The 11,587-nt window shown below is 47.9% G+C and overlaps 1 protein-coding gene across 1 annotated transcript; it reads right to left on the reverse strand.

Moving 5' to 3' along the window:
- Nucleotides 1-745: 745 nt before the first annotated feature.
- LOC147430424 (nicotinamidase 1-like) lies at nucleotides 746-1,579 on the reverse strand. Its single transcript, XM_086494878.1, has 2 exons — nucleotides 1,394-1,579; nucleotides 746-1,115 (listed from the first exon to the last, which is right to left on the reverse strand). The coding sequence occupies exons 1-2, from the start codon at nucleotides 1,577-1,579 to the stop codon at nucleotides 1,020-1,022; spliced, it is 282 nt and encodes a 93-aa protein (XP_086351004.1). The 3' UTR covers nucleotides 746-1,019.
- Between the last annotated feature and the right edge of the window lie 10,008 nt (nucleotides 1,580-11,587).

The following is an 11,587-nucleotide window of genomic DNA, read 5'->3' on the forward strand; positions in this document are numbered from 1 at the left end:
ACATGCAGCCAATGACCTCTCGTCAGCACACGGAATCATGTAAGCTTCTGACATAACAGCTGTCGTAATAATCGTGCCAGCCTTCGCTTTCATGACAGATCAGCTGGCAGGAGCAGGAGCAGGCGAGTACAGTTTTCGGTGACAGATCAGCTGGCACATGTTGCCCCCCCTCCCACCAAGCGTTCTGACGGAGGTGTTGGTACAATCCGCTTTTGCTTTGAGGTGCACGCAGCCGCTTCACAACAAGCGGAGGCAGTGTGCAAGGTTGATGGAATAGTCTAGAGCTGATTGGTTTGTGGAGCGTGTGCACAGGCTGGAACAGCCTTCTCCGTGCTTCACACTGCAAGAGGAGGTGGACGTGTTGGATTACCGAGGGGGGAACGCCCCGAGACATAAGCCTCCTCCAAGAGTTCTCTGACATAGAAGCACAGTCAGAAGCTCACCACTCAACCATAGGAGTCCCCTTTATGCAGACCTGGTCATCCATACTTGACTGCGACATTGGCCGATTGTGCCCAAGTCTATGGTATGCCACGCTGAACATCCCTATGGCCATCTAGGCCTCCTCACATCCATTTGGACTTCACCCCTGAACTTTGCATCCACGGTGTGCTTCATGCACTTGTCCGTGCATGCTACAAGCAGGTACGATGCTGACAATGGTAGCTAAGAATATTAACATGTAGCATTCAGACTCAGACACAGGTCAGGATAGAGGATACATGATAGTTATACTGGACCCATACACAACAAATTCAAGCTCACATTTCACATAAACAATATAAACCATGAAAAAATTAGTTAGGTGCCTTCACACCCTTGAAATCTTTTATGGCCTCTTTTGCAATAAATCTTACAACATAATTGTACATTCTCAAGGTTTACTTATACCTAATTTTTCTTTTAGTTGAGCTCATGGTGATTTTCCACCCTTTATCTATCTTGGACTGCAGAACACCACTATACAAATGCCACCACTGGGAAGCATCCCTAGCCAAAAGCTAATGGTTGTTTGCTGTTCAAAGGTGAGAATTGGCTTCAGGAAAAGTTATGCTATCAGCAACAACAGCTCCTCTTGACTTTGCCATATATAAACCAAGATAGTGGGCTGCATCCTGGAAAAAATAAGGAAAAAACATTTGAGATGTGCATAATCAAGTAGTTGAGAAAACCATGAGCAATTGTGCTTATGCCTGTTCAAGATATGGGCACGTGCAGTGTGCTGTGCACATGTGCTAGTTTTAGATTTATGTTCGAGCCTGCTGGTTTTTGACAAATGTACATGTTTTCTCAGCTTCTGTTGGTAGTATAATACGTCCAAAGATTTTATGTGAGGTAAGCACGTGTATGTGCATAAATGCAAAGATTGAACAAGGGATAAAGAGAAATTTGCCTGTGGATGAGCTAAAGCCCCATCAATCCCTTTCGCAACCTCCACAGGTAGATCATAAGTTGCACATGCTTTGCTGTACACAACAACCTCCTCTAGAGGAGACAAAATGCCATGATTTCTTGCTGAAAGCACAGTGACCACAAAGTCTAGCACACAAACATCTGTGCATATGCCAACGACGACCATCTGTCAAAGATCAAAACATACAATTGGTGTAAGTGATTGTTCATGACAACACGTTAAACATTTCATACTATTAGATAACCATGACAAAATTTTCATGATATGAACATGTAGCCGTACTTTGAACAAACAAGTAGTGTCATGTGTGCTTGTACTACTATGTGGACACGCGCTTTGCCGGTAAAAAAGAACCCACAAGTTGTCTTCCGCTCTGCTACTGAACCCCACCCATCCCCGTTGTTTATAACACCATTGTGCATGCCTGCACAGCACGTGCTGGCTGTAAAAACGGTTCAAGGCACCACCATCAAGGAGCCCCAGTAAAGCTTATCCTTGAGACGCAAGCAACACTGCATCCCATCAAATGGCCACAGGGCTCTTGAACTACCTCCAACTGTAAACATGTGCACAGGCTGGAACAGCCTTCTTCGTGCTTCACACAGCAAGAGGAGGTGGACGACAGAAGCTCACCACCCAACCATCAATGAGATTCTTCAGCCAGCTCCTCCAGGGCAGCGGAGCAGCATAGATGTGCCTTTCTTCACACATGGGCAAGATTGTCAGTTCTTTTCAGGCGGGATCATGCCCACATCACATGGCATTATGCACCTCCCAGTGATTCATTTTACTCTCATCGTACAGACCACCTTGATGTTTACATAGCCTACGCATTGTTACCTCGCTTTTGTACTTCCTCTGGGTGATAGGCCATTGAGCATCTCCAGAGGTCTCTTATGTACACAAATACAGCCCCTTTTCTAGCCAAAAAAGAAAGGGGGAGAGAGAGAGAGAGAGAGAGAGAGAGAGAGAGAGAGAGAGAGAAATTAAATGAAATGAAATGTTATATTAACGTCTTCAAAAGGCCAAAGTGACCTATGAGACCAGCAAGTTACAATGTGGTGGATCTGATACAAAGTCAGAGTAACAAAAATGACAAATGACAAAATAAATACTATGGAATCCTAAACTGCTAGGTGTGAACTAAGCAACTAGTTGGGATAGCTAAATCACAAGAGATCCAGCATCGGTCGCTGGCGTACCTCATCAATCTCCTCCATGAACAATAGTTTGACCAAGCGTCGTGCATGTCGGGCCAAAGTGATCCGAATCCTCTGATGCAGCCTCCGTCGATGCTGTGTGGTCCTCTGCAGTCGTGGGCGTCTGGATCTCCCAAGCTCGGTCGCTCGGTTGATCAGTGTGCCTCTGGTGTGAGGCGACGAGCTCTCCTGTGGTAGTAGCTCCTCTGGATGTCCAGTGTCTGCTCTAAAGAAGTCTGTGATCCGTCTCCAAGACCGGCTAGCCTCTCCCTTCATCAGGCTCTCTCTGTGTCTGCGCAGCTGACCCAAGCATCTCTGATCCTCGTACCGCATGACTCTGGAGAGTGGTCCAAAGACCTCTCTGAACAAGCAGTGGAAGCGGCCTCGTATCTAGTAGTAGACGGGGCACTGGAATGTGTAGTGCAACTCTGTCTCAGGCTCCATGTCACATTGGAGGCATGTCCTAGCCTTTGCTGGTACTCCGCTGTATCTCCCAGTCTCGATCCCAGTTGGTGTGACGATATGCGTATCTGGCCAATAGCACATCGTATCCCATAAGACAAGTGGGTGTCCATGTATCTGGGCCTCGTCACAAAACCGTCCTTTGTAATCTGAAGAAGATGCTCTCTGTAGAAAGCCATCTTCGTGCCCAACTCCTGTGCTGGCTGTATCCATGTCCTCTTGGTGTCCAGCTGAGTCAGGTCTTGGTGGATGAGCCTGGTGATCTCCGATTGTGTAAGGTCAAAGAGGGAGCATGCAATGAGTATTGGAAGGGGGGCAATCTATCTATGCTGAAGCCATGCGCCTGAAATCATGATGTCATCTCCCCATACCAGCATGTTGTATCTTCCTGCATGGCTAACTGTCAAGAGGACTCAAGTGCAAGGTGGACATATCTGTCTCTGGGAAGTTCCCACATGCGGTGTATGAAGGAGACACATCTGGTGAGCGCCTCAACCACTAGTGGGGGGGCAGCTAGCTTTGCTCGGATAATGGCACACGGTACTGAAGCCTTGGCTCTAATGAGCTACGAGATCATAGAGACTAGTGGCTTCTCCATGTCCCCCCATCCATCAGTGCGACCAGTCCTCCCGTGATGATCCAATGAAGGTCTCCAAATCTCAGCTCCATAGAGCAATGCAAAAGCCACCAAAGTGTCAAAGAGCTAGAGCTTCGTCCGAGGCTCGTGAAACTGAACCTGTGAACACATCCTCTCTAATCTACCCAATGTTGCATGGGCTCTGGTCAATCTAGTCTCTACTACTGTCCTCAACGAAAATGCTAGTCCACTAAAAACCACTCCAAGGTAAGTGTAAGCATCTATATACTCCACTATCTCCTGGCCGTATGTGAATGCGAGCGCTGACCTCTTGATCCACTGTGGGGTGGTATTAAATACCATGATCTTGGTTTTACCAAGGTTGACAGACAAACCACTTTCATGGGCAAACCTATGCGAAGCATTCAGGTGACATTGCATCCCCTCCGGAGAGTCGGGGATCAACACAATATCATCAGCATATAACAATAGTGGAATCCATGTCCCTGCCAGCTGTGCACCTCTATCACCAGCTCTCTCAATGTAGTCAGAAACCTCATCCACATACATACCAAATAGAGTAGGAGAGGGCGGGCAACCCTGCTTCACCCCAATAGTGGAGTGAACCGGTGTAGATAGACCCTCTAAGGTGCGTACATGCCCCACTACTGACCTGTATAATGCCATGATCCCCCAAATGAGCTCTGTGGGTACTCCCATCTCCTGTAATTTGCGCATCAATCTAGCTCTGGGTATTGTGTCAAATGCTTTGCAGAAGTCCACAAAGCTACAATAGATCCGTCTCCCAAGTGATCTGCCCTCCTCAATGATGGCTCTGAGCGTCAAGATATGGTCAAGAGTAGAAAAACCTCTCTTGAACCCTGCCTGCCCGGTTGCGCGTATCCCCTCCCTCTCTGCCCATCTACTCAGTTGCTGCTCAAGAATGGATGCGTACAACCGTGCCAATGTGTGTCCAATCATGATAGTGCAATAATTCCGAGGCTCCATAGGGTCTCCTGACTTGAAGATAGGTACAATAGTAGATAGGCTCCAAGTATAAGGCAAGCCCTCACACATGGCACGGTTAAACATAACTGCTAGAAGCTCTGCTAGTAGATCTCTGGCATGCATGCAGTGCTCAGCCACCAAGCCATCATGATGATATGCTCTCCCAGTCCTCATCTTGTCAATGGCCTTCCTCACCATCTCAACGGTGAAAAAAGCACATGTGTGGGGGCATGGATCGGGGGTTCGGGAAGGGGCGGTTGTCCAGGAACTGTGAACAGAGATGACTCGTACTGGCCCCACGCCTTTGTAGAGGTAATGGCGGAGGAAAGGGGGGGGGGGGGGGGGGGGTGAGTGCTCATGAAAGCGCTGCCATGCCTCACGTGAGTCTTGACTCAAGAATAGCTGGTATAGACCCTGCTCTAGGCAAGCCAAAAATGCCCTCTTCTTCCGCCACACTAGGCGTCGGAAGTCAATCTGTGACTGTCTCTGAGTGATGTCCCCCAAAAGCACCTCCCTCTGAAGTCTAGCTCTAGTCTCGTGGCATTCCTCATCATACTAGCTGTTCTGGGGCATGCTCCCAGAACGGCATCTCTGCTCAGGCTGGGTATGTGGGTATGCCTCTGCTGCTACATCATGTAATGTCTGTGTCAGTATAGTAGTAAGCTCCTCCAGAGGTCGCCCTGGCTCCTCTGTACACAGGCTTCTGTAGATCCCATCTATGTATACAAAGTCCCTCTCCTGCGTGAAGGTGTAACGAGTAGGGGCTGCTGCCTGTGGCCTGTGTGCTACACTAAACTAGAAAGAGATGGTCAACGACACAAGAGCATGATCCACTACCACACCAACCGGTCTGGGTCCAACTGTGAGGTCCTGGATACTAGAGATGAGACTCGGCTGTGCCATGAGATAATCCAGTGTGCTGGTTCCATGTATGTGTGGAAAGCATGTAAAACACCCCATAGCGGGAAATCTCTATAGGCCATTCAAGATGACCAATCCATGTGCAAGATGACCAATCCATGTGCAGTCCCTATGTCTATCTAGTGTCGTCCATACTTAGTATGTTCCCCATCTTGTGATAGTCTGGATAGTCCCATCTCTGCAACATCCAGCTCTCTTAGCATCTCCTCTAAGGTATCATAAAAAATTGTCTGATGATGGGCAGTCCTAGCATTGAAGTCCCCTAGAATGATGATGTCCCCATCTCTAGAGAACTCCCATATGTCATCATCCAAAATAGAAAAGGGGGACTATCCGCTGGGTGGTGCATACACTAACGTACTCGGGGAAAGTAGGAAATAGCAATGTAAAGATATCTGCATGTCTCTGCTCTCAATCTCACCCACATGTACCTAGCTTGCTCATCCCTGCGAGCTATATGTATCAATGGCTGCAACTCCTCCTTGAATAACACTGCTACTCCTCCTGAGCCCCGCCCTCTACGCTCTGATCGTGTCTCCTATTTACAGCCTGTCTCCCATCTGTATCCACTCATGTGAGGCATAGATTGCCCAGGGGCCTGATGTGTCTCAGAGTAGAAGACGATGTCCCTTCCCGTATAAGTATCCTCAAAAGCACCCACATCAAGGCGCATATATCATTACAATTCCAGGTCGCAACTTTGAGTGTGGTCCCATAGGCCTCACACCATTATGTGGAGCGTCGCTCTAATATTACCACTCTCCCATCTCGGTAAAAGGCAATCTTACCTTTTTCCCTTGCCGCTCTAATCTCTGGCATTACCTCCTGCATATGAGCAATCTGAGAGGGTAAGGTCATCTCCGAGAAAGATGCCCGTTTTCTTTAGAGTTAGTCTCTTCTTCAAAAAGTCCTTTTTCGCTTCCATGGAGAAAAAACGAAGGATGAGTGCCCTTTCTTTCGAGATTTCGCCCTTGCTCCCATTTTTCTTGTTGCCCACTCTCCAAGCTCTTGAGTGCATCGGGTCATGAACCCCCATCAAAGCCATGAGTTCTTTTACCTCTTCGTCCACATTATCTTTGTCTTTAAGGCCGCAAATTCTCACATATAGAGAGCGCACACGCCTTCTTCGCTCCCCTTCTAGTGTCAGGTTAATAATGGTGGGTGTGGACGTTGTTTCCTTGCTTTTTCCTTTCTTGGCAACCTCAATCCATTTCTCGGCATCATCTACCTTCCGTTGAGTCTTTGTAATAACGTCCACCCAAGAGGTCGTCATTTCTTTGTGCTGCTCTTCCCCCTCCTTGATGGCTTGCACTTGCTCTTTGATCGTGTTGAGCTCTTCTATTACTGAAGGTTGCTATTCTCCTTCTTCAAGTGTATTTCGTGCCTCAACGAGCTCCCTCTTGAGTGACGCAATCTCTTCATCTTGGGCCGTCACACGATCCCCCAGTGTAGTTATCTTGGTTTCTTGGGCCAACACACGTTCTTCGAGCATTTTTATTGTGCCCAATAGGTTGCAGTTAATCTTGTTAATGGTTTCGGTCATTTCTTCCTTGCACTTTTGAACTGCATCCTCTAAGTGGTCGGGCTTATCATTTTGTTTCCTCATGCTTGATCGCCGCCAAAAAACGAGAGGAAATTTGCACTGGTAGTAGGAGACCACACTACACGCACCACATTATGCATACATGTTCTCCCACATTAAGCATACATGGCATACATTTGCATTTCCTACAATTTCTGCAAATCAGAACAAAGTCCTGCTTTCTGCAACTGCAATTTCTGCAAGTTCTGCGATTTCCGAATTTTCTGTATATTTTTTAATTTTGCGCTCTCTATTTTCTGCAAATTCTGTTTTCCTGCAGGGCTGAAAAAACTGTTTTGAAACTCTGTTTTCTGAGAGCATTGCACCTTGGGGGGGGAGGGGAGGAGGGGGGGGATTGGCTTGAGGGGGTGGCGCACTGCTTGCAGGTTACGCGAGGGGGAGGGGCTGCAGGCTACGCTGCCAAGGGGCGGGCTGCAGGTTGAGAGAGAGAGAGAGAGAGAGAGAGAGAGAGAGAGAGAGAGAGAGAGAGGATGTGCCTGCTTGTCGGAACTCATTCTTACATCCAAAATGGTTATGTTCAGGTCAGATGCATCTTGGACAATCTATTCACCCTTTTGAGGCTATTGAGTGGGGATGACAGTCAGCCCAGCCAATTTTCATCATCTTTCTTAAATTGGGAAGGCATACAATCATGTTGATTGGGGTGTTTTAGTAGGTACTATACAGAAGATGGGTTTCCCAGAGCAATAGATATCTGGTGTGGCATTGCTTTACAAATCAGCTTCTAGTGACTATAGATGGGTTAATAGGCCGCTGTTTTGGCCTATCCCGCTGAGTGTGCTAATGAGCTTGCTAGCAACAGTTTCTTTTTCTTGTCTACTAGCACAAATCATTTGGTGCTGGTGAGCGTTGACGAGGGGTACCACTGAGACTTGTCAAATGGTTTCACTTGGCTAGCTCATAATCAAATATGTCGTCACTTGGCATTTCATGTGGGCTTTGATGTTTCAGCACAGTAAAGTTTGAGCCAGTTTTGAAGTCCACTTCAAGGGAGCTCTGCCATTGGTCTTGCATGCACTTACCACTCGGGAGAGCTATGGTTGTGTACCAGGTATACCACCTCTTGTTGGATGTTGCATCCAAGGGTTATCTCAGCTGCAATGCCTAGTGTGCAACTTTCTATCGGCTCGTTCTGATGGCACTAGAGACACCCGTCCTCGAGTTGCATGGTGTACTATCATTATCAAGGCTCATCTTATAGACCTTTGAGGTCTCGTAACATTGTTCCTCGTAAGCTAAAACTTCTCTTCTATGCTGAGGGAGAATGCAATGGGGGTGTTATTGATCCTAGAGCGGTTTGATCCATCAACAGCCCCAGTGTGTGGAAGAGATAGAGAAACAGCCCACAATTTGAAACGCATGTCAGTGATCAGGATGGTCAGTAGTTGGGAGAGAGCTCAGAGGACTCGTAGAGACTGGCCAGGAGGGATCTAGGTCCGGCCGAATCTCTGCTACATTGTCACAGACTACCTCAATTAGCATGGGCTAGCTCTGGTCTAAAACTATAATGTGGGGCTGTGGATGATAGTCATAACATCATAATCTGTGACCCCGTGTACATCATGAGGCTGTGAGTCTACGAGTCAAAAACTTCTGCTGCATACATCATAGCAGGTGTGACTAAATGTCAAATACCCACCCTTTGTGCAAGGCTCTTAAAAGTTGGTGCTTTAGCATCACCAGAGCTACATACCCGACATGCAGAGCAAGTAAAGGTGACGCTCAGCGGCTCAGGTAGATGTCAAGGTGCTTCTAGGCCATCCTGCTCTGCATGTGTACTAAGCTCTACCTCAAGTACTGCGCATAGAGCTTGGCCAATGAATGGTCAATCATGATGTGGTTTTGGGGGGTTTTTGGGGGTCAAAAGTGCCCCGGACTTGTGGATAGGAACAACGGTGTACATAGTCCACTCTTCCAGTTGGCCCTCTGCGGCCATTGAGCATCTCCAGAGGTCTCTTCTGTACACAGAATACAGCCCCTTTTCTAGCCAAGAAAGAAAAGGGGGGGGGGGGGGGAGAGAGAGATGAAATGAAATGAAATGTTATATTAACGTCTTTAAAAGGCCAAAGTGACCTATGAGACCAGAAAGTTACAATGTGGTGGATCTAATACAAAGTCAGAGTAACAAGATGACAAAATGACAAAATAAAATACTATGGAATCCTGAACTGCTAGGTGTGAACTAAGCAGCTAAACAGCTGGCTGGGATAGCTAGATCACAAGAGATCCAACATCGGTCGTTGGCGGGTCTCATCAATCTCCTCCATGGTCAGTAGTCTAACCGGGCGCGTCATGCATGTCGAGCCAAAGTGATCCGAATCCTTTGATGCAGCCTCCGTCGATGCTATGTAGTCCTCCGCAGTCGTGGGCGTCTGGATCTCCCCAGCTCAGTCGCTCGATTGATCAGTGTGCCTCTGGTGTGAGGCGACGAGCTCTGCTGTGGCAGTAACTCCTCCGCGTGTTCAGTGGCAGCTCTAACGAAGTCTGTGATCTGTCTCTGAGCCTGGCTAGCCTCTCCTCTCATCACGCTCTCTCTATGTCTGCACAGCTCGAGCAAAACAAACCCAGGCATCTCTGATCCTCGTACCGCATGACTCTAGAGAATGGTCTAAAGCCCTCTCTGAACAAGCAATGGAAGCAGCCTCGTATCTCGTAGTAGACGGGGCAGTGGCATGTGTAGTGCAACTCTGTCTCAGGCTCGATGTCACACAGGGGGATGTCCTGGCCTCTGCTGGTACTCCGCTGTATCTCCCACTCTCGATCCGCAGCTGGTGTGGATGTGCGTATCTGGCCAATAGCACATCGTATCCCATGAGACAAGTGGGTGTCCATGTATTTGGGCCTATCTACTCAGTTGCTGCTCAAGAATAGATGCGTACAACCGTGCCAATGTGTGTCCAATCATGATAGTGCGATAAATCTCAAGCTCCATAGGGTCTCCCGACTTGAAGATAGGTACAATAGTAGATAGGCTCCAAGTGTCAGGCAAGCCCTCACACATGGCACGGTTAAACATAACTGCTAGAAGCTCTGCTAGTAAATCTCTGGCATGCATGGACGAATGCTCAGCCACTAAGCCATCATGATCATATGCTCTCCCAGTCCTCATCCTGTCAATGGCTTTTCCTCACCATCTCAACGATGAAAAAAGCACATGTGTGTGGGCATGGATTGGGGGGGTCGAGAAGGGGGGCTGTTCAGAACTGTGTACAGAGATGATGCATACTGGCCCCAGGCCTCTGTAGAAGTGATAGAAGTGATGGGAGGGGGGGGGTGCTCATGAAAGAGCCGCCATGCCTCACGTGAGTCCTGACTCAAGAATAGCTGGTATAGATCCTGCTCTAAGCGAGCCAAAAATGCCCTCTTCTTCCGCCGCACTAGGCGTCGGAAGTCAATCTGTGACTGTCTGTGAGTGATGTCCCCAAAAGCACCTCCCTCTGAAGTCTAGCTCTAGTGTCCCGGCATTCCTCATCATACCAACTATTTGGGGCATGCTCCCCGAACGGCGTCTCTACTCAGGCTGGGTATGTGGGTATGCCTCTGCTGCTGCATCATGTAGTGTCTAAGTCAGTATAGTAGTAAGCTCCTCCAGAGGTCGCCCTGGCTCCTCTGTGCACAGGCGTCTATAGATCCCATCTATGTATACAGAGTCCGTCTCCCGCGTGAAGGTGTAGAGAGTAGGGGCTGCTGCCCATAGCCTGTGTGCTACACTAAACTGAAAAGAGATGGTCAACGACACAAGAGCATGATCCACTGCCACACCAACAGGTCTGGGTCCAACCGTGAGATCCTGGATATTAGAGATGAGGCTCGGCTGTGCCATGACATAATCCACTGTGCTAGTCCATGTCTATGTGGAAAGCATGTAAAACCCCCGCAGCGGGAAATCTTTGTAGGCCATTCAAGATGGCCAATCCATGTGCAATCCCATGTCTATCAAGTGTTGTCCATACTCAATGTGTTCTCCATCCTGTGATAGTCTAGATAGGCCCGTCTCTGCAACATCCAACTCTCTCAGCATCTCCTCTGAAGTATCATAAAATACTGTCTGATGATGTGCAGTCCTAGCATTGAAATTCCCTAGAATGATGATGATGAGAGAGAGAGAGAGAGAGAGAGAGAGAGAGAGAGAGAGAGAGAGACGAAGAAGAAGAGAATTTTAACATCATAGGAAACTATCCCAAGAGACCTTAAAGATCTATCTGACAAGGAGAGTTGAACTCAAGACCTGTTATGAGAGAGAGAGAGAGAGAGAGAGAGAGAGAGAGAGAGAGAGAGAGAGGATGTGCCTTCTTGTCGGAACTCATTCCTACATCAAAAATGGCTATGTTCATGTCAGATGCATCTTGGACAATCTATTCACCATCATCTTTCTTGATTTAGGAAGACATACAATCATGTTG

This window comes from Adiantum capillus-veneris, chromosome 22, assembly GCF_014529385.1.
Source record: "Adiantum capillus-veneris isolate H3 chromosome 22, ASM1452938v2, whole genome shotgun sequence".
In the NCBI taxonomy this organism is placed as follows: Eukaryota; Viridiplantae; Streptophyta; class Polypodiopsida; order Polypodiales; family Pteridaceae; genus Adiantum; species Adiantum capillus-veneris.